The following is a 23,913-nucleotide window of genomic DNA, read 5'->3' as shown; positions in this document are numbered from 1 at the left end:
TTGATAAGATCTAGTGTTTTTAAAAATGCTATAATAAATAAACTTGACAATGACATTTTGTATTTTAATTTTTTTAATTTACAGTTAAAAACTTTTTTGACCAGATTGAATGGTGATAATACATTTGTGTGAGTATGTTGTCTGAAGCATTACAAGTTTGACCTTTTAAGTTTGACAGGACTAATCTTTTCACATGTTGCTCTTTTATAATGCAACGCCTTCAAGTAAAACCATTTCGGCATGAAGTGCATTCCTCTAGACGCCTTTAATTGCATCAACTTGAGCAGTCATCCCTCTGCTTCCAGCTGACATGTTCTCACAAGATGCTCTGCTGACTTTATCCCTGAAAATAGTTTCCTGGAGGCGCTGACAGATCCCCGTAGCCTCACTGCTAAAACAGAAAAAGCAGGTCGAGTCATTACAATGGCAGCTGTCATCGCTTCTGGTGAGCATTTCATCACAAGGATGCAATTATCTTGCAGCCGGCGTCAACCCCGGCGACCAAACAGGAGGAGTGGCTGCAGGTAGAGGGGATGTTTGGAAAGATAAATATCCTTTCGGCTTCCTGGCTGCTAAGCGAACCGAAGGCAGGAAGCAAAGCGGCACTGATTTCTTTTTTTTTTTTTTTAAGGACTCAAGATTCCACCAGAACGATGTCGCATTTTCACTGTTGGTTCAAGTTACAAGTTCAAATTTTATTGCATAGCACATTTCAGCAGCAAGGCAGTTCAAAGTGCTTGACATAATAAAAACCAACAGGAATGCAGAAAGTGTCTTTTCCAGCAGTCATTGTATAGCAAATACAGCGGTAAAACCAGCTGACCAAACGTGCTGGAGCGCAGCTTGGGTTGCTAGGTAACTTACTTTCTGGAGGTTTTTAACTGGCTCATTTTCAAGACTTTAACTTATTGCCAGAAATACGGTTTGTGGTGGTGTTTATTTATTTATTTATTTATTTTTAGGTTTTTAGAAACAGTCGAGAACCAAATGGAAGTACAAAAACATGCAAAATATGCATTTTGCATAATAGGTCCTCTTTACATATATTTTCTTTGTATTAATGGTTGATTGCAGCAAGTAATTGTTCTACAGAGTGATGGGTGTGTGTTTTTTAAGAGCTTGGGCTGTTGAAACTTGTTTTGTTGTTTTTTTTTTCCTCCTGCTGAGACACTTTTCCTCTAGTTTTTCTGCTCACGCAGTCAAAACATTTTGATTTTGGAGGGCAGCTCTGTTTGTCTGACTGTGTGCAGATGGAGCGCTTCAGGCTAAACTCCTCTGCTTCTTCTTCTTCCCCTTCTGTAAATCAATAACATCCCACTCACACACTCACTCACACATGGCAGTATTAATTTACTGTAAAATGTCCTGATTCTGCAGTCTGTCATGCCTTCAAGCCAAGCAGGACGGACAGGATGATGGAAAGCTAACGGAACGTCCTCGGTTTCTGTCCGCGGCTTTTGGATAAGATCCCAGAGTGGTCACTGTCGCTGCCGCCTCCTTGTTGCCTTGTTGTTTGATCCACACAAGTGGATTATCACGGCATAAACTACAGAACAGAAAGCAAAGACAGAGAGTGAGCAGAGCTCTGCAGCAGTAATGGCTTCAATCACTAGTATATGTGTTTAATTTAAACACAATAATGATCTTAAAGGGGACCTACTGTACAAAATTCACATTTCACACTATAATGGTGTTGATATGGTCCCTTGTACCAAAACTAACCATCATCCAAACTCCTTTCACACGAGTCAGGATTAATTACTTCTTCCTTTATTTCCATGTAAAATGGACTGAAACTGTCAAAACACAAACAACTCAGAATGAGCTGAGCGCAGCTAACAGAAAAGTTTCACATTCAGCTGCATACATCAGCAGTGCCACAACAATACTATCTCAGGAGGATGAACAAATCTAATACTGAGCTACAATGCAATACCAAGTATTTTTGGTCCAGCTTCTAGTGCAAATATCTTAGTACATTTCAAGACAAACTAAGTGTGTTTTAAGTAAATATTTCCTTGATATTGATTAAAAGTGCATTGGCAGATAAATTTAGTTAACACATGGAAAGTCTCTTGCTATAAGTGAAATAATCTGCCAGTGAAACAAGTTCTTTTTAATCAATATTAAGGAATTATTTACTTAAAACAAGCTCATATTTCTTGCTAAAAAGTTACTTGTAAGTTAGCAGCATGCTAGCTAGTTAGCTTATCGCAAAGCAAACAATCAAAGCTCTCTCTGTATTCAGATGTTTCCAAAACTAACTCAAAGAAACTTAAATTAATTTGGAAAAATGTACTTCTTTTATTTGAGTTTATTTGGTAGGGACAGACACACATCGACATAGACAAACTGAACAAAACAGCAGTCCCATGTTTGCATCATAGTGCAATAGCAACAGCTAATTGTCCCTTTCACATATGTTAACATAAACGCTCATTGTGCCATATAAATGGCTACTTACGAGCATTGCTTTGAAGAAACTCAAACTGGAATACGGCATTTGGGATAGAAATGTCTGAATGAAGTAAAGCAGTTCGCTAAAATTCCAATAGATGGCAGCACCGCTCCATGTAAAATAACATTTTCACAGGTCGAATGCCTGAGGGACAGGAAGTATAACTTTTTGTTTTTTCATTTGCTTCAAAAAACGGCCCATATCAGTTTACTTTTTAAAGGCTAAAGGGTTGTTTTCCAAACCTTTCAAAGAATTTTTCTAGAACGTTTCAGGTACTTTCTAGAAGTTAAAAGGTTGTTTCCTAACAAGCCAACCACCCAAGTGCTTCAGGGGTGGGGGGCTCCTGAAAAACCCACCTACCCAGTTTTTGGCAACAGTTAGTGTTTTTCTGGTATCGAAAACCTCCGGAATGTAATGTTACAAATCAGAAGGCAGGGCCCGTTACCTAGCAACCCAAGCAAAGCCCAGCCTGTTACCTAGCAACCTAAACTGAGTTCCAGCACGTTCGGTCGGCTGGTTTTACTGCTGTACAAAGCTGGAAAAGAGAAGCGCTTTGTTGTTGCGCTATCACAGCTCAGAATCTGTTTTCAGTCAGACGTTGTCAGAATCATCAGAGCTCCTCGAGACGTCTCAGAGCGCCTGTCGAGTTAAATGATGTGCCTAAAACGTATGAACTGAGTGCAGTCTGCCGGCTACACACGGCCGACCCACAGCTTGTTTGCTAAACATTTGAGATGTTTACCCGGATCTCGTGGGACTCCTTGATATTCAGAATCTAATTAAAGCCTGTCTGTGTGGACCTGCCAAAATGCCAAGCTGTCTTCTGTGGATTTACGCTCAAAGCATCCAGATGGAGAGGATGTTTTAGATTGCACACAAACAGAAAAGATAAAAACAAGATAAGATAGAATCCAAAATCTGCAGATGAAAGCTGATTCCTCACAATGATCCGCGATAAAACCTGGAGGGATTCATTAAAAGCAAACTTGAGTCAGTGAGTCTTCAGTTTGTCTGGTAATGTCGGCTCCAGGTTGTGCCTTGTACAAAAGGCCTCCTGGAAAATCGGATTACGGTTGTGTAGCGCAGGAGGCTAATCAGACCATAACAATCCCCTGATGGATGGACTTCCTCCTAATGGAGGGAGGTCAGCAGAATAGAAAGCAGGACCGCTGGCTTTTAATTTCTGTCCCAAAGAAAAAGTCTTTGAGCCTCAAAAATAAAAAATAAAAAACTAGGGGGTTCATCTGTTTCCCTCCAGAAATGGAGGAGAAATAAACGATCAAACATTCGGCTTAAGAGGAGGAAATACTTGAGCACTGTTGTCAAGGTGATGATGGATGTCGGGTGGATGAAGATCGACCTCCTGCTGGACTCTTTCTTTATTCTTTCTTGATTTGTAGGCAAGTTGCAGCTCAAGCTGATTATAGCGCCTGGAATAGGAGTGTTTTATTTAGTTTGATCATTTTTAACCTTTCCATACACAATAAAAACAAACAAACACTACAACAAGAAAAAACACATTTTAATTCCTGTCAATGACAAGAAATAATTGTTTCCCTGAAGTTGAAATGTACTTTTCAGAAACATACAAAGTATTTTCTAGAAGTCAAAGTATTGTTGTACTTATTAACAATTTACAGAATACTTTCCTAAGGGTTAAAAGGTTCCCAATAAGGTAAACAGTACTTTTCTACAACTTGCAGAGTACTTTCTAGCAGTTAAAGGGTTTCCCAGACGCTCTGAAGTACTTTTTCTAAATGTTAAAAAGTTGCTTCCTAGAAACTTGAAAGTACTTATCTAGAATTTACAGGGTAGTTTTCAAGAAGTTAAAAAGTCTGAAGTACTTTTCTACAACTTTTCCTAGTACTTTCTAGAAGTTAAAGGCTGTTTCTCAGATGCTATGAAATACTTTTCTATGACTTGGAGTACTTTTCTAAACATTAAAGGGTTGTTTCATAGAGGTTTTAAAGTACTTATCTACAAGTGACAGTATTTTTCTAGAAGTTAAGGAGTTGTGTCGTAGAAGTTCTAAGGTACTTTTCTAGAACTTTCAGAGTACTTTCCTAGACATTTAATTGCTAGACACTGAAGTACTTTTCCAGAACCTTCTAAACATTAAAGGGTTGGTTTCTGGATTACTTTTCTAGAAATTAGAGTTGCTTCTTAGAAGGTCAAAGGTATGTATTAACTATTTACAGATAACCTTTTATTTTATTATTATTTTTTTATTTATTTTTTTTTACCCCTCCAGGGGTCTTTTTGTGGGCTCTAGTGTCCCTTATATGACAATAGGCTGACAGGAAACGGGGAAGGAGAGGGGGGAAGACATGCGGCAAATGTCATCGGGTCCGGGAGTCGAACCCGCGACGGCCGCGTCGAGGACTCAAGGCCTCCAAATACGGGTCGCTCTAACCACTACGCCCACAGATAACCTTTTAAAAGATAAGGAGTTGTTTTCCAAAAATTTCAAAGTACTTTTCTAGTAAAAGGTTAAAAGGTTGTTTCCTACAAAGATAAAAGTACATATCTAGAATTTATAGGGTAGTTTTCTAGAAGTTAAAAAGTTGTGTCCTAGAAGAGTGAAGGTACTTATTCACAGTTTGCTTTTAACTCCAAAGTGTGGTGGTGGGAAAGTTTGAAAATCTAGCCTGAAAATGCTTGAAAAGTTCTTGAATTTTACTGGGGAAAAGTGTAGAAACTTTGTGATTTTGTTTTTTTCTTCTTCTTACCAGGTTACTAATTACCTAATTATACAATTCCTGATGCTCTTCCCAAAGTTCAGGCAATATTAACCTTTAAGTAACTCTTCAGTGTCATAAATTGGCATTTCTTTTTGGGTTAAAGGAACCCTTATAAATGTTTTTATGGGCAGAAAAAAAACCCACTTTTCTTTACCTGCAGGGTAAGATATTGCCTGCATGCTCTCAGTTCCCTCCCTCTCTCGTCGTAGATGCCATTCTCAGTCGTTCCGGATTAAATTGAAATATGTTGCCAAAGAGAATTTAATCATCATTCTGCGCCTTTCAATTTCTTTTTGAGAAGTCGGTGAAATCGTCCTGTTCGCCCGTCCCCTGTCGGCGCGTGAAACTCTGTCATTACAACAGCACGACCGTCCAGGCGGGCAGCCAGCTGATGTTTTATGGATGACTCCGACTCCATCTCTGCAGAGTCATTTATTTCTGTTTTTGTGGACTGCAGCCAAAAACTCTGCAGCGTCTTGGTTTACATTCTGTCTGGAAGCTCTATAAAGGTCTCCTCTTATACATGTTTCATGCATACTGTGGCTGAGGATAATATATATTTTTATTTATTTCAGAGTGGTTCTATATGTTACAGAGAAGCAAAACTTTTAGAGATTCCTGCAGTCTTAAAGCCTGACATTCCTAAAGTTTCTTCTTGTGAACAGTTTCTCCACACATTTAGTCATTTTAAAAGCAAAACACCCTCTGGATACTTTTTGTTCAACATTAAATACATACTGGTGGAAAACTTGTGTCATTAACTGCATTTCCAATAATCCGACGACTGTGCAATTTGACATTTAGTAAAAAAAAAAAAGCTTAATGGAAACACACCAATTTAAAAAAAAAACTGGATAATGTTTTTTAGGGCTGTTTTGCAAAATTCCAGTGAAAACACTTTTTTGCATCACACGAGTCACATGATCAACAAACCGATGTTGTCACTGGTACAAACCATGAAGAAGACGACAGGAAGTGGTAGGAAGATGATGCAGCTTGTCACGTGAACTAACTTATTCACATGCAATTTAATTGCGTTTTTTAAGGGTCTCTCCACCACATAGTGGACAGACAGCGGAGCACCTTCTCACATAGGCTGCTCCAGCTCTGCTGTCGTAGGGACAGATACAGGAAATCCTTCCTGCCACAGGCCATCTCACTGTACAATAAAAGCTAAATCATTGTTCTGCACTAATCAGTCCGATTTTGCACAACTTCACTGTGGCACACTTGCTGTACATATATTTAAATATACATATCTGCATTTTTTAAATTTTTGCAAGGACTGCTCTTAAGTTGCTTTTTATATTAACAGCATTTTATATTTTTACAATTTATAGCATTTTATATTTTATTTTTTATTTTATCTACAGCTTCTACTCAGTGGTAGTTGTTATTGTGTCTTGTCTCTATGCTGTAACTGCGAAGTAATTTCCCTGCTGGGATGAATAAAGTACTTCTATTCTATTCTATATTCTATTCTATTTTATTCTATTATTTAATGCAAACACAGAAATTGCAAAATTGTGTTTTTTCGACATTGTTGACTTACTATTCAGAAACTACTTGCTGTATTCTTGTTGGTTGTACAGGAGGCTCCACTTTTGCTTTTCAAAGAGGTTGCGCAACTGCACATCTGTTTGCAGCCACTTTGTTGTAGTTTTTTTAATATTAGTAGAATATTGACAAAGGTTTGCCCTCATTTGTAATGAAAACGCAGCTAACGCAGTTGTTGACTTTCTATTCAGAAACCACTTGTTAGTTGTGCAGGAGGTGCCACTACTGCTTTTCAAAGAAGCATGATTGTATAATTGTGCATCTGTTTACAGTAGGTTTATTGTTGTTTATTTGACAGTAGTGGAATATTGACAAAGTTTTTCTCACATTTGTAACAGAGACCCAGCCTCTAATGGAGGGTGGCTTGTGTTCATTTCCTGTTTTTCACGTTCTGTTTATCCTTTGTGTTCAGGCAATTTAAAATGACATTAGGCAAATTTGCTTTTTTTTCTCCACATTTGCATGAGCCTTTCATTAGCTCTCGCACCTGTTTGACGGAGATTAGACTGTTTATCAACTCGAATCTTACGTGGAAAAAGCTCGTTAGATTTGAGGGTTGTCCAAGCAAAGCTCAGAAAATGAATAAATACGGTTGCAGCTGCAGGTCAGAACAAGACCAGAGGGAAAATATTAGTTAAAAACCCAACCAGGCCCCTCTGACCCGCTTTATCCTGAGCTCCTGGCTCTGAATGTCCTTGAGAGCTCCTGGTGTTAATCCTGAGAGCACCATTATCTCCCAGATGACGTGTTTCTGTGAGTTAAAAGCCTGCCATGCTGATGTATGTGGTTTCTTTTTCTGTGCTTCTCTGCTTTCTGTCGTGGCCTCTGTGAATCAGTGTGATTCGGATCAGCCCAGCAGCAGGCAGAAGTGCCGCAGATGGCCTGCAGGTTATTGTCTGCAAATTTAGATTCTCATGCATGCCACACACTATCGTCTGACACGCTGTATTCACACCTTTTTGATGTTTGATCACCTTTTTCAACTCTTACTGCAGAGTATTTATGCTTTACACTGCTGTAGGTATCTGAGCCTTTGTGCTTTTATCTTTAGCTCAAAGTGAAACACAGGGAAAGCTCGCTATTAAAATCCTCCCAGGGATTCATTATGGAGGACTGGGACGACCATAATTAAGAATAAGTACAGAAAAGTATAAATGACTCAATGAAGTTAAAAAAAATGAATAAAAATAAGTATTTTAATGAGAAAAAATGTGGTATTAATATTTTTTTATTTTGGGGGGTAATTTCTAAGATTTTACATTATTCTTAATATTCTCTCTCCTCCTTTCCTTAAATAATGCAGCCAGTCAGTGCTAAGTAAAATTAATGGCGCTTTGCAAATTTGAGCAAATTGTGTGAAGTAGTATTGCGTCTTGGTATTTCAATTTCACAAGTTGTATTTTAGATATGCTCTACAAAAATATACATGAATTGGTGAATCCACAAATGTACTTTAAAAAGCTTTGCAGAACGAACTGCAGAGAAATTTGGTTTTAGCTTATACCATTTTAATCTTTTTTCCTTCAACTTCACCATAATCCAAATCTCAATCTAACGTGATCATGCACCCTTAAAGAGTCCTAAAAAGTCTTTAATGCGTGTATATAAAATGAAGATCTTAAAATGTCTTAAATTCATATGAAAAATAGCAAGTTGGCCTTAACTACACTAATCTTAAGTCTTAAATTTTGTTGTGACAGGACTATTTGATTTTGTGTATTGGATGTATCTTCAGGGTAAAAATTTGAATTACGTTCTGTGACTCAAGGCGGTTGAGGCTACTGCTAACTAGCTGCTAATATACCCTTACTAGCTAGCTAACTAGCTTTTGCGTCTATTATGGATAAGTGCAAATTTTTAGCCAGTTGGATGGACAAAGTTTGTACATTTTTTGTTAAGATACAAGTCTTAATTTCCATTCATAATGGTCTTAAAAGGGTCTTCAAAAGTGTTAATTTTGAGTTGGTAAAACATTTAGAAATTTTGAATAAGATGCACTAACATTGTTGTAAACATGACAAACTGAATCGTTTATTAAACAGTAAGTTGGCCTGACATACATTAATTACAGGTCTTAAATTTCGTCTTGACGGGACTACTTAAACTTGTATATTCTATTTAGTTTCTTTTTTTATTGTGGGAATTTTCCGTCAGGCTAAAGTTTGAGTCGCATGCAGACATCTTCATTGCATTCTGTGACTCAAGGCGCTAACTAGCTGCTAATACAGCCTTGCTAAGTAGTCTGTCGAATAAGTGTAGTTTGCCAATTGCCTGAACAAAGTTCATACTTTTTTGTGGAGATGTAGATCTTAAATTCCATTCATAGTGGTCTTAAAAAGTCTTAAATTTGAGTTGAAGTCTTTTGAAACCTTGATTAAGATAATTTAACATTGTTGTAAAGATAGCAAAGCATGAACCAACTGTGAATACTTTTGCAGGGCAGTTTCTAAAGACAATCATCAGAAGAGAAACAGCAGTTTTCCACTAAAAAAGATTAAATCAGGCTGATTTTCAGGTGTAGGAGCAGAGCAGATGGCATCCATGACCAATATCATTGACATTTTTCTATTTCTGTTAGTGTGAGGTAGTTGTAGCGATGAACAAATTATTTAAGATGATTAAATAATTCCTTTGCCCACTGAACTCTTTATGTTGCCCTTCCTGCTTAATGACATAATCTGGTTAATTTAAAACAAAAACTAAGTTTTTAGTTTATAATTTTCCTCTGTGAGGTCAGTCCATCCCCAGGGTTTGTTTTTAAAAGCAGTGCTGATATTCCTGAACTTTTCAGTGATATTTAGTGTTTTACTCCTGTAAAAATGTCTTTGTTAAAGTTTTTTGTGTTATGTTACAGGTCTCATTCTCTGACACAGGATTTCTATATCAGCTATTTTTATTTAGACAGCAGGGTGACACAGCGAGGTAAAAGGTCTCCATTCAAACCTTCATGACAGAATTTCTCAGAATTTTTTTTCTTTCACTTGAATAGCCTTGAGCGACCATGAATCATCAGCAATCTCTAGGCTCTCTCTCCAACTAGCCCTGCTCTTTGTTTGCAGGCAGTAGGATCGATATGGCCTTACAAAAATAACCCTGATTGTAAAGTTTTCAGTTCACAGATCAGAATCTGAACTTGCTGTTATTTCTTATTTCTGCTCCACAGAGCTGACGACAAATGGTGCTGCATGGAAAACTCCTGGGGCTTAAAAAAAAGTGAAAGCACACAAAAAAGAAATAGCAGGAAATAATATGAAATAAAAATATCACTTTCTCTGTGGATTAAAAACAGGCTGCGTGTGTAATTTCAGCTAATAGCAGAAATGTTATCCTGCTGCTCCAGTGGCAGAAAGGCGAACACCCGGGATCCTCCATCTGACTCTGATGTGTTTGTTTCTGCAGCCTCAGGATTCTCCTCATCTGGTGTCTCTACCGATGGCCTGGGTGAAGGAGGGAGGCACGGTGCGGCTCGATAAGAAGTACCTGCAGACAGACTTTAAAGGAGTCGGCTCCGACGACATCGTCTACACCATCCTGGCCTCAGAGGGACAACCCAAATATGGTGAGCGCTCGGATCAGAACCATGTTTTCTTTAGGGATAAAAACATTAATCGTAATTAATCAATTTTTTAAATAATCGTCAACTAATAATTGATTATTTGTTAACTGTAGTAGACAGGCTCAAGAAAGTGTTGTTTTTCTAAACTGTACATCTATTTGCTTTAGGGCTGAATTACTTAATTGTGAATAATCATAACTATTTGATTATTAAAATACTCATCCACTAATTTAGTAATTGATTAATTATTAATTAATCTTTAATTGTATTATGATTATAGTTAACATGTTCTACTACAAAGTCCTTAATTATAGTTTTAGCTTCACTCATTTAAAATTTATTTAAAAAAAGAAAAATCTCCTATTGAGCAACCAATTGCTAACCAATTATTAATCAGTTAATCCACAGAATAACAAACAGATCAGCCCTACACTCTATAGGAGTTAAGTCAAGCAGACAATTGAATAAACATCTTTTCACATGTTGATTTTATATTTACTTTTTAGCTGCAGATTCATCTTTTGCAACAAATAAACAAACACCAAAATTAATCCTTTTATTGTATTTTAAGCAATAAAATATGTAGAAGGGAATGTGTTGATTTGCTTCTTTTAATTCATTTATTATTAAAGTTGCTTAATCTCTAAAAACCAGCTCCACTGTCGTATATTTAGGACTTTTATGATGCCCTTGTTTTGTTCTCCTTATGTTTCTTGACTGATTTATTGCACAAATGAGAGGAGAAACGTTTGATCACCTTCATCCTGTGTCCAGGGGAGGTGGTGCTTGTGTCCATGCCAGCTGACAGCCCACCAGAAGGCTGGCATCCCTCCCTGATCGACGACCAGCTCTTCACGCCGACGGCGTCTTTCACCCAGCAGGACGTGAACGACGGCACCGTCTGGTACCGCCACTTCGGCTCCAGCTACGACAGCGACTCCTTCCAGTTCCAGGTCAGGGCTTAACGCTCACAGTGGGCTTAATGTTGCGCACTAATTGAAGGATCTGTGGCGAATTTTCGACTTCAGAAAAGTCGAAAATTTTGGACTTCTGATTTTGAAGCTCCAAGTTTTTCTCAAAAATATCTGAGATTAATCTCAAAATTTTTGAGTGTTTTTCTAGAAAAGTTTTGACTTTTCGCAAAAGTGAAACTTTACAAAAAACTGCACAGAAAATATATACATTTTCCATTTAAGATAAAAAAAAACTGTAAATATGTTCAACTAAAGAACATAAGAAATATGTTTTCCCAAACAAATTTTTTTTAAAGTAGGCTTAAATGTGCCACATTTTGTATCCAATTAATCGATGGGACATAATTGATTAATTGGATTTAGTCCAATTAATCAGAGTTGTTATCCAAACAACTCAAAATGTTTATTTTTATTGCAAACTATTAAGTTTTCAAACTTTTCAAAAGTCAAACATGTGAAACTCTCTCCTGAAACTTTTTCTTTCTAGAAAATTTCTAAGACTTTCTAGAAGTATTACACTGTTTTCTAAAAAATGTTTGACTTTTCACACTAAGAAATTTATGTACATTTTCTGAGATTCATCTCAAAATCTTTCTTTCCCCTCCTTTCTTTTCTTTACTATTTGCAATGGCCCTAATACGCCATTGTATTTACTTGAGGTCAAAGGTTACATTCTGAATTTATGGATTAAGATATGTATAATTTTGTGTCCTAAAACTCAACACCTAAACTTTTCTCCCACAACCTTCTCTTTAAATATCTACATCTATTTCCAGCTTTGCTTACTTTCTTTCAGTCTCTCTGCAGACCACAGGCCAAGAATCCTTTTTAGGTTTGCTAGGTGGAAATTAAAAATGCAACTTGGGAGTAAAAACAATAAATAAAAGAGGAAACAGTGACAAAGACTCCTGCTGTTGTTTTCTTGGACTTTATGCTCTTTGTATTTTTTTTTCTGAACCTCAAACCAAGTTCACCTCCACCGTCTCTCTCCTGGAGACTCCGACCTTTCTAACATCTTTCTCTTTTACTTCTCCGTCTCACAATCGATCTTTTTTCACCTTCACCTCCCTCCTGCGTTTTTGTTCTTTTTCTTAAGACTTTCTCAAACTTTGTTGTCCAAAGAAATTCAAAAAGCGTTTCTTTTTTGTCACATCTCTGCGTCTGTATTTTAACATATCTAACTTTTGTGTTCTGTCATGTAAGGCATTTGATTATCTGGTGTATTAATCCTGCTAAATACTTAAAAGTTTCCTTGAGTTTGGAGCATTAACCACCTCAAAGTTATTTTAAATCTGCCAACTTTATCCTTCTCATCTTCATTCTGTTTGCTGAAGATTTTCACCTCTTTAATCCAAGTTTCAGAACCGATGCAGTGAGCTGATCATCCTACAGAGACTTATGTTGAACATCAGTAATGCAGCCAAATTATTTGCAAATTGGCTCAAAATCCTATAAAGTCCCAGTAATGGAGTATTAATCAGTGTTTTCCACCTTCAGTAGCAAAACAGAAGAGGCGGCCAAAAGCTGATAGCAACATCTAATTATCCTTGAACGCATCGCAGTTTGAAGCAAAAACCTTTTAAGAGAAAAGAAAATGTCCCAGAAATGTTTTGCTTTGTAAAGTTTCACACCAACTTGTCAAAGTGTTGATAAAGTTTATAAAGTTTACTGAGTTACTTTCACTATTAAAAATAGCCCTGACTTCTAATTACATTTGGGTCTCTACTGCTTCTAAAGGCAACCCAGCAAACACAAAAGAAACACCCAAACCTTTTTTTTCAATAAGTGGATATTGCTTAGTGTACAGCCCTGTTACCTAGCAAAACAAGTGGAGGTCTAGTTGGTTTTACCGCTGTAGTCGGTATACAATGGCTGCTGGAAAATAGTTTTATTGTCAACTTACAATCCAGCTTCATTCTTTCCAATTGTGCAGGAGGCTCCACTTCTTCTTTTCGAAGACATACAGTTGTATAATTGCACATCTGTTTGCAGCCATTTTCACGTGTAAACGTTGAGTTGGGGGCCATTTCCAACTGCAGCTTATGTGGATTGAAGCACTAAAACAGCTCATTCTGAAAGGCAGAACTGAGCAGACTGAAAAATAGTCAGTCGAGAATGATTTTGTGCAAAAAAAAATTAATAAACTTGTTTTGTATAGCCCAGAGACCTAACCTAACTTGTTTAAAAGAAAGCATAATAGTTTCTTTAGCTGATTGGTGCATTAAATTAATAAACTTTCTCAAAATGTAAAGTAGGATAAAAGATCTAAAAAAATTTAATATTTCAGTTGAACACATGCTAATCTTTGTTATTAGCACAAATATGAACAGATTACAGAAGTTTGTTGTAGAAACCACCAGAACTTTCTGACCACTTCCTGTTTTCCCTTTTATGTGTTTCAGAGAAAAGTTCTGGATTTATGTGTTGGGTGAAAAAGCAACCACACAAAAAAGCAGAGACCTTCAGAAACTTTTAAACAGTACCATATATAAGCAGCAGAGCATTTATGTTGAATCGAATCTGCTGTATAATCTGTAATTTACCGCAGCCATGGCGCCGTCAATAAATCCCGCTGACTCGACTCCGACTCTCATGACAGCACATTACTTGTGATTGGTGGCACTGATTTCATCTCTACAAGTTCTGAAACTATATTTTCATCCAAAAAGATGCGACACAAAGCGTGGATTCAGACAGAACTGCTGTTGGATCGACTTCAGGGTCACGTTTGACAAAAAAAGGTCAAATATTTTGCTTTTCTTTTAAGTCACGTTACCTTATCAACCCTTCAGTTATCATAATCTCTCACAGTCTAATTGAAAACCTCGAACATGTTGGAAACATGAAGCTAAGAGGTCAGAGAGCTGATCGTGTTCAGCATTAGTGGCTATTAGCGCTCAGAGATAACATGTTGAGAAGAAAAGCTGCTGCCCTGGGAGGACCTGAGGGATGTGAGCGGTTACTCCGGTAAGCGCCCTCCGCTTTCAAAGCAACCTTTTAACCTCGGCGCTTCCATAAAGTGCTTTGCAGAGCTTCCTCTCATCTGCTGGGATAAAAGCAGACTCTTCTCTTTTTTTTACTCTTTTTGAAGGATTGTAAAAGTTTAATGGCAGTGGTTGTTGACAGAGGATTTGAACTTTTACTATCAGACCTCTTTCCAGGCAATTGTCACACCTGTGAAAATTTGTCACAGCAGGAACTAATATCACTTTTCTAGTTTATTACTGTAAAGGTCAGACGTTTGTTTTTATGTTTTATTTCCACAATAAGAGAGAAAACCAATTCGAGTGGAAAATATTTTGGAGGAATCCAGCTTAAAAGCAGACCCTTTGTTTTCCTACATCTATCTGCTTTAGGACTGAAACGATTAATCAGATTAATTGTGATTAATCGATTGTTGAAATAATCGTCAAATAATTTAGTAACCGGTTAATCGCAACTTCAGTGTGCAGACTCATGAAAAAATATTATTTTTCTATACTGTAGATCTATCTACTTTAGGGCTGAAACGATTAATTGGGATTAATCAATTATTGAAACAAGTGTCAACTAATTTAATTATCAATTAATCGTTAACTGCAGTAAACAGACTCAAAAAAAAAAGAGATTTTTTTCCTGATTTTGAACTTTGGAAAACCCAGTGGACCAGAACCAAATGGCCCCCAAATAATCACTGACTGTAGAAACGTCACACTGGACTTCAAGCAATGTGGTTCTCCAGACTCTTCATTTCCAAATAAATTGTAAAATTCATAAGAAAATAAGACTTTGGACCTCTGAAGAACATTCTCTGTGAAGATGGAGAATGTGTGTAATGAATCTACATAACAGGAGTGTCAGTTTTTAATTAAATCCCTAAAATAAATTAACTTTTTGATGATGTTTTAATTTACTGAGCTGTGGCCGGATGTTCGTTGTCTGATTATGAAATGGTTTCTGTGCGTGTGTGTGCATGCGTGGGCGTGTGTGTGTGTGTGTGTCTGCAGGTTTCCTCGGATGTTTCTCCTCTCATTCAGAGCGATGCCCAGACGTTCACCATCGGCGTTTTACCTCAGATGCCGGGATTCCCACAGCTGGCCCCGGACTGCGACCTGCAGATCACCGTAAGCAGAACCAAACACAATCTCACTGACCTCTGACCCAAAGCTTCACTGCCGCCCAATTGGGCAAGAAAAATCGGATTCAAGCAGGTTGCTAAAGTTTAGTCGTTGTTTCACAACATTTTACATGTTTTTAAAAAGTGTTCAGCTGAAAATTCTTTAGAAATTGCTGTAATTGTGCACAAAACTTGTACATTTTCATAAAACGCTGTGTTGTTGCACTCATTTTATTCATTTATTTTGAAATGTTTAGAATTGGTTTACGTAGAGGTATTATTAATATATTATATTAATGTATTATTAATGGATGGATGGATTTTTTCATCCATCCATCCATCCATCCTTACAACTTTCCTGGGACTGGCCTTTTCTACATATTCATCTCTGGAAAAAATAAGAAACCACTGCACTGAACCCCATTGAAAATCTTGTGGTTTCTACACCCAATATTGATTTCTGAACTCTTCCTCAGTTAAAACGTTAGTTTTGCTGTTTCTAAATTAATGTAAACTTGTTGAGACGCATTAATGACATGACTATGTGATTCAGCTTCTAGAGGAGTAAAAAACAGAGAGAACATGAAGTTAAAAGTTGAAATAACAACAATTATTGTAAATCTGGAGAGTAGTAGGAGAAAGTAGCAGAGTGAAGTGAAACCAAGAGTCTATTTTCATGAGTTGCTTGATAATTCCTTCAAAATTACTTATTTTTGACTTCATTTTTTGACTTTTACTACATTTGTGTGTAGATCTTATTCTGTATCCAACTGTAGAGAGACGTTTATGTCTGGAATATGATCCCTGTAGTTGGATCGCAGTTTGTTGAGTAAGTTTCATATGTAGCTGCTGTGTTGTTTTTACTTTTTCCATTTTAATCTATTAATTTGTGTAATTTGTGGAGGCTCTGGAGGATCAGGTGACAGAAATAACTGCTTCAGCTCTCTCCTTCATCGATTCTGGGACTCCGAGCGAAAAGCTCGTCTTTAACGTCACCAAACCTCTCTTACCGGGACAAGGTGAGACACACACACAGGTTTCTATTTCTACTCATATTTTTACTTTGTATTTTAGTAGCTGAATTTATCCAAACACTTACCCTGCCGCTAGCCATTACCAGTGTGTTCTTTAACATAAACTTATTTAAACTTTTAAGCTGACTTTTTTTTAACATAAGTCAAATTTTCTTTAATAAAGCTATTTTAAATAATATTAACTAATGAATTAATTAATAAAAATAATAATAATAGGGCGTGCCGTGGTGGCGTAGGGGTTAGCGCGACCCGTATTTGGAGGCCTTGAGTCCTCGACGCAGCCGTCGCGGGTTCGACTCCCGGACCCGACGACATTTGCCGCATGTCTTCCCCCCTCTCCTTCCCCGCTTCCTGTCAGCCTACTTTCATATAAGGGACACTAGAGCCCACAAAAGACCCCCTGGAGGGGTAAAAAAAAAAAATAATAATAATAATAATAAATAGCTGATACATTAAAAATATATATTTTTAATTTATTAACCAGCTTTCAGCTTTAATCTTGATTTTAGACTAAGCAGACTGACTTCTTCTACCCCAGAAAAGCAAAGTTAACCCAAAAAGTTTAAAACCTTTATAGATGTCTTATAATAATACATCCAATCAAGATATTTCTTTATGTCTCAGATCTAAAAATTATTTACCAATTCCCTTTTCTGCATAAAACTTCAACAAAAACGTTTAACAGTTTACTATCGTTTCCTACTTCAACCTAGGAACTTAATAAACTTTTTATACAAGTCACAAGATTTTGAGCTATCTTTAAATGATTTAATGTTTTGATTTCTCTTATGGTTTTTCTAAAGTCACGATTTACTTTTGTGTAACTTTTTGGCCGTTTTCAGTTTTCCAATGTAATAAAATGACGGGATTCTTCAACTGCTAGAATGCGCACTCTGACGTTTTTTCAAGTTTGTTTTTTCACAAAAAAAAAGGCTACTGTTTGTACATAGTTCACTCTACTGAAATAATTCATGCATCAAAATATAGCCACAGGTGTCTGCTTTGAGGAAATATATGCGTCAATCCTGCAGATTTTATGGCTTTCTTTTAAACACTGCCAGAGCGCAGGCATGTTGCCCCTAAAATCAGTAGAAGTTGCATTTTGACTTCCCTTTGAGGAGCAGGATGTTTATATAATTCAACTAATCGCCTTTTTGCACTGAAACACGATTGTGTTGCATCCGGTTCCTCCAAACTTCTTCTTCAAGTGGATTTGTGTTAGTGTTGCTGCATTTAATGCACCACTCAGACCTGAACACGTTGACTTCAGCGTCTGTCAGCCTGCTGAGTAACTCGAAGCTCGGTTTAATGAAACGGAGAACTGCTTCAAAACGGCTCCCATTCATCAACTAATGGGCAGATCGATTAGTCCGAGTCGTTCTGAGGAGAGGGGACATTTTTCAGAGCTAAACGCTAAAACCAAAACACAACCCGGCGCTCTTAGCTCCAGTGTTTTTACATCAGCAGGAGAGATTTTATGGAGAAGTCAGTTTGTTGAGGCGCTTTGTCGACGGTTTCAGCAGATTCAGGTTCCAGCAGTGAAACGTCTTAATGAGACCAAGGTTTGGATAAAACCAAAAACATTAAATCTGAAAAATATTTGTTCTTTGGCTCCATCGAATACATGAAGCGTTAGTGTATATTAGTCCATCCGTCCATCCATCCGTCCGTCCGTCCATCCATCCATTTTTCATCCATCCATCCATTTCTGTATCATCATTTAACTGGTTTATGTTTAAAGCTGCTCTACATAACAGAAATCCTTCATGTTTTGAAATGTCGGATCTTTTCCTTTCCTTCGTCTTTCATTGAAGTCTCTTTGTTTTGCACTCCCTTAAAACCTGAGAAATGTAAACATGTTTTACATGGAAGCCAATAAAAATGTAAAGAACTTTGGGGCGTGCTGTGGTGGCGCAGGGGGTTGGCGCGCCGCACGTTTGGAGGCCTTGGTCCTCAACGGCGACGTCGCGGGTTCGACTCCCGGTCCCGATGACCTTTGCCGCACGTCTTCCGCCCTCCTTCCTGTCTGATACTGTCGCAAAAATACGAGCCACTAGCGCCGCAAAAACCCTTCGGAGAAAAGAAAAAAAAATGTAAAAAACTTAGTCAGTTTGTAAACATTTCCTGTTTTTGATTTTAGGACTCATCGAGCATCGGGACAGGCCGTACAAGGCAGTGCAACATTTCACGCAGGCTGACGTCAACAATGGAAAGATAATCTACAGACCGCCGCCAGCGCCGTCGCACCTCCAGGAGCTCTACCAGTACTCTTTTACTGGTGCGACTTCACTTACAGTCATTCACTATTTTGTAAACTCTGGACACAGTCTCTTAAAAAGCAGCACAGGGGTTGAACTCCGTTTTAAAAGCAGTCTGAGGGCGGCTTGGAAAGTTCAGAGGATATTTTAAGACACCTTGGTTCTGAAAGATAATCCATAATCCAACATCAAAGCGGTCCGAGTTAAATGTTTCTTAATCCTGGTTTTTGGAGCTCCATCCTCTTTGCCTCCTCAGTTGTTTTAAGCCTTGCTGCTTATGTGTTGAGGTTTTTTTGTGCAATGCGACAGCACCTGAATGCACAGTTAGGGTTTTATTTTACTTTCATCGCCTTCCAGTTGTAACTTGTTGCTGTGTTTAAACCTGACAGGCCTGCCGGAGTCTCTGAGCGTTTATTTCACAGGTAAATATTCTTCACCCACCTAAAACCTGAAAGGAAGGCAGCATGAAGGAGGCATTTTATACAAACAAACGCCTTCTCTTTCAGCTCCTCTTATTGTTTATATCCAGTATTTATTCTCTTTATTTTAACCTTTTTTGTATTGTTGGATTTGGATGTCTTTGATGAGGATCACTCCCTTTATTTCCACTTTGTCTTTATCTTCTTTTATCTTTAGCAAAATAAAACTTGTTTGAGTTGTTAATGCTACCTGATCTTTTGAAAAATCAAAACTTTCAATTTTTGATAAATATCTCCTCCAGGGATTTTGGTGTTGTTTTACAGAACCACAATTTTATTTCTGTTTTTAGGGTCCAACATTTTCTGCTAAAAGAGAATGAGTACATTTTCCTCTTTGGATGTTGATATTTGTTTAAAAAAAATAACATATAGTTTCCAACTTAATGAGTAGAAAAATAGTAGATCTAAAAATATATAACTGGTACTTACAGTATAATGTCATTCTGTTGTGGAAATTCAAAACAATTATTCCATAAAAAACAATAAAAACAGCTAAAATTGCATTTGTTGTTACAATTTTTTTAAAAAGATTAGTTGGTTCTTTTTCATTTTTATCAAAAGTTATTAAGCCACAAAGACCTCTAGACTAATGTTAAGCAAACTTACTAGTCGGGTCAGTAACAGATCTGAGTGAAGTTTCCTCTCCACCTTCTTCAAATCTATCAAATTTTGTGTCAAATATTTGTGCTACGTTTGTGCAGAAAAAATATTAGTTTGTTCTCATACAAAGTGTGAGATCCACAGCTTTATGGTTATATTGGGGTTTAGTCTAATACGCTTTGACGTTGTTTTATTCTATTATTTGAAGAAATTCCCTCGGTAGGGCTTTGTTGTGTTTGTTTTTGCAGATCTCTCTTATGTTTTGGGTTTTTTGTGCCTCAGTGTCGGACGGCGAACACACCACTCCTGAGCTGGACTTTGTGATCCTGCTGCTGCCGAACCACCAGCAGCCGCCGGTGTTTCAGGTCCTGGACCCGCTGCTGGAAGTCCAACTGGGGGGACAAGCTGCAATCGGTAAGAGAAAATGAAAAGCAGCACGATTTCTCTCTGCAGCAGCTTCTCTTTGAACGTTTTTTCTCTTGTCTGTTTTTTTTTCTGCAGGAGGTCAGCAGCTGGCGGTGAGCGACGCCGACACGGCGCCAGACGACCTGGAGTTCGAGCTGGTTGACGCTCCAATTCATGGAGAGCTGATGAGGAGGGACGACAACATCCGCATGAGTAACGGTAACCAAGACAACCACAAGTTTTTAACCCAAGAGAGACGGATTTCTGTTTTCAAATTCATTAGCAATGCATCTAATTTATTTCCAAAATAAAAGCATCTTAGAAGATAACCAGAGAGACGGCCATATTGAACACTTTCTCAGTTTGCCTTGTAGATATTGATAGAAAAAGATCAGAAGGCAAATTATGTTCCTAATCTGTTCAATAAAAAACAGTCAATAATTCCTTAATATTGATGAAAAATACTAGTTTCATTGGCAGACTATTTTACTTATAATACGGAAAAAATGTCTTCTTATATGTGAAATAATCTGCAAATGGAACAATTCCTTAAGTAATTATTGACTTATAACAAGCTCCCATATGTTGCTGAATTTTTTTTGTAAGTTAGTTTTGTCTCATTTCAAGTGTACTAATTTACTTTCACTAGGAAATAGATAAAATTGCTTTGTAGGATTTTGTGTTTTTGGAGTGTAGAGATTGGTTTCTGTGCTGATGATGTGAAAAACCCGAAATAACCCAAATGTAGTTTTCTGAAAGACTCTCTGCCCTACTTCCTGTTGAAGCCCACAGCATCACGGATCCTACGCTGTAGTTAGCTATGGGAATGAGGTGATTTGTCAATTATTCATCCTGGAGTTTTATAGCAAATCCTGCTGTAATGTTTTTTTTGTTGAAAAGCCAAAAATTTATCTCATCTGACAAAAACACTGACGATCAGTTAGTGTCGGTTGTCAGACGGTTACCATGGAAACTTGGTGTTACCATGGAAACTTGGTGGCTCCAAGATGCCGTTCCTGTGTGTTTATCTCAGGTCCAGTTGTTTTAAGCTCTTCTAATTGTTTCTCCGATTGTAAATTAAGACAAATGAAGACTTCCTGATTGATAAATATAAGGCATACTCTCTGGTTTTTCTCTTTTTAAAGAATTTCTCGCTAAAATGGAGCTGAACGTCATGCTACATTAAGTAGCCGGGGAAATGGGAAGTTGTAGATTACTAATTAAAAGTTTCTAAACACATTGAATTAAAAATACTGAAATTAAATGTATGCAGTTATTTCTTTTGTTGGATTAAATATTTGTTTATTGTAAGGACTCAACATTGTCCTAATTGTGGGTGCAGGATATATCGGCATCAACATCGGTATCAGCCGATTTTTGTCTTTTTTTTAAGATATCGGTTCTCATCTATCTCTCTAGGCGACACTTTCTCCTTCGCCGACGTCACCCACAAAGTCCTGCTCTACCGGCACGCCGGCCTCTCCACCCAGGACGACGCCATGTCCTTCTCGGTCAGTGACGGCATCTCCATGGCAACCACAGTGGTGCAGGTGACGGTGCTGGACGGAGCGGGCGACGGGCCGCGGCGAGACCCGGCGGCTTCGCTGTCACTGGAAGTGGGCGAGAAAAGCAGCACAGTCATCAGACGCTCACACCTGGCCTACACGGTGAGTGGGAAGAGATGCATGCTGGGTAAAAGGTCTTAGAAACGCATCAGACTTTTTATAATAATAACTATCTATAAAGCGCTTTCAAACATAGTGCTGAGGAGAAGGGAAGTAGGTCAGCTATGCTAGCTTGACTATGACAACCGTAACATGTAGATGTGCTGTGGAACCAGGTGAGATTCAGTTCAGTTTAAAAAAAATATTAATAATTGACCCACACACCAACTCTAACATATAATCAGTAGAGCAGCTGTTTAAATTAGCTAGTCAACCACCGCTGTGTTAGCTTAGCTTATAGCAGCAGTAGCTAATCTACCACAGTGATCAATTATTAATAATCCCAAAAGAAACATCAAGCCTAAAATAAAAACATCAAACTGTAACCCACTGAATGTTCTGTTCTTTGTTGGGGAAATGTTTGACTGTTTCTTGGGGGTTAAATTCTGAAACATGTAGTGGCGTTGTTGTCAGTTGTTATGGAAACACTGAGTGTAGCGGAGCCAACAGAGAGCAAAAAATAGTGATTTTTTTGTTCTTGCTGCATTATTTTCTCCTTTTGTTGTTTTGCACTAAAATAATAATACCTGCATCTCTGGGTTTCATTTTGATTATTCAGCTGTTTTACCTCAGCAGTGCAGTTATGGATGGCATGTAAGACAATCATCTTTTTGCCCTACGTCCGCATGTGCGAATTTTCCAGATGGGAATAATGACATTTTAGGGGGTCTATACTTAAAGACAAGAGCTTTTAATGCTTAGCACTTCACTGTTCAGCGCTCTCACATAATATCCCAACAAAACCCCATTGAGCTGAGAGCCTCTGTGTTTTGGCGTTACCAGGACAACACGTCCCTCGACGACCAGATCCACATCCAGCTGGTGTCGGTGCCGATGTACGGCGTCCTGACCAGGACTTCCTCCCAGCAGGAGCCGCAGGAGCTCAGGGAGTATTCCTCCTTCAGCCAGGAGGACGTCAACCTGCACAGGATCAGGTAAAGCAGGGACATTCAGGTGATGAAGTTACTGATTTATGTAGAGTATTAGTGAAAATTGATGAAGTTACTGATGCCTTTTAATGATTTAAATCCACTTTTTCTCAAGTGCTCCTCTGAGCGTCAAAGTTAATACTTTTTACACTGTGGAGTGCATCTCATTAGGCTTTCAGTGCAACTTCAGAGGCCCGTAAAAGCCTATGAAGCAGAGCAACCTGAAGAGTAAGGCTGACTTTTAAGGCTATTAAAAAACCCAAAGAAGCCATTATCACAAAAACAAGAAGCTCTCATCCTAAAGTCAAAAGATTTTCCAGGGATAATTATGATCTCTGGTTTTGTTAAGGGCCTTCAGGACCGAAGAAGCTCTAATAAAGACACCACTTGAAAAGAAGAGTTGAGCTGTTTATTCCAGATTGTAGGTGATAAAATGGTGTTAAGGGTTCTTTATGCTGGAGCTTCAGTTATTATTAGCTTAAACCAGGAGAGGAAAAGCTAAAACTTTACTTATTTTTCTTCAATCTAATGTTTCTGAAAGACACAAAATGAGACTTGAAACTTTTTACTTTCTCAAACTGAGCCTGTTAGCATAAACCTAGAGTAGCTCCAATATTACCAGTTAGAGGAAGGCAAAGCATTCACACCCATGAATGTTTTAACCGTTAGCAAAATGTGACTTTTTTACCCCCACAAAAATGTAAAAGTAACATAAAGATAAATATTTTTTATTGGGTTCAAAACAGTTAATTGTGATTAATGGATTGTTGAAATAACTGTTGACTAATTTAGTGATTGATTAATTGGTAACTATAATATACAGACTCGGAAAAGAACCTATTGGCTGGAAAGCAACATATTTAGAGCAGTAATTAAGCTAAATCTGTATAAATATGAATACATTTTGCATTTAAGATAAAAACACCTTTGTAAATATCTTTAGGTTTTAGCTTCACTCAGGCCAGATTCACTAAAGGAATGTTATTGCATGGCATTTTAAGCAATAAAATGTTTGCTTTTAAAAAAATTATTATTTGTTTTATTTGCATCTCTTAATGTATTTCTATTATTATAAGTAAAATGCTTAAGTGGTTAAATAAAA

The 23,913-nt window shown here is 37.6% G+C and overlaps 1 protein-coding gene across 2 annotated transcripts in view; it reads left to right on the top strand.

The window, feature by feature from the left end:
• fras1 (Fraser extracellular matrix complex subunit 1) overlaps positions 1-23,913 on the top strand; it is a 297,850-nt gene that overhangs the window by 221,454 nt on the left and 52,483 nt on the right. The window contains exons 29-38 of one of the 2 annotated variants that reach the window (XM_032578346.1): positions 10,156-10,315; positions 11,087-11,265; positions 15,273-15,389; positions 16,287-16,401; positions 18,557-18,694; positions 19,064-19,096; positions 20,036-20,167; positions 20,255-20,377; positions 21,578-21,825; positions 22,666-22,817. In XM_032578346.1, the coding sequence (XP_032434237.1) occupies positions 10,156-10,315; positions 11,087-11,265; positions 15,273-15,389; positions 16,287-16,401; positions 18,557-18,694; positions 19,064-19,096; positions 20,036-20,167; positions 20,255-20,377; positions 21,578-21,825; positions 22,666-22,817 (1,397 nt within the window). The remainder of the gene's footprint in view (positions 1-10,155; positions 10,316-11,086; positions 11,266-15,272; positions 15,390-16,286; positions 16,402-18,556; positions 18,695-19,063; positions 19,097-20,035; positions 20,168-20,254; positions 20,378-21,577; positions 21,826-22,665; positions 22,818-23,913) is intronic. The other variant, XM_032578347.1, reaches the window with a different exon arrangement.

The sequence above is a fragment of the Xiphophorus hellerii genome, chromosome 12 (assembly GCF_003331165.1).
Source record: "Xiphophorus hellerii strain 12219 chromosome 12, Xiphophorus_hellerii-4.1, whole genome shotgun sequence".
In the NCBI taxonomy this organism is placed as follows: Eukaryota; Metazoa; Chordata; class Actinopteri; order Cyprinodontiformes; family Poeciliidae; genus Xiphophorus; species Xiphophorus hellerii.
Note: the sequence above shows the minus strand (reverse complement) of the source record. Positions and strands in the feature narration are given on the sequence as shown.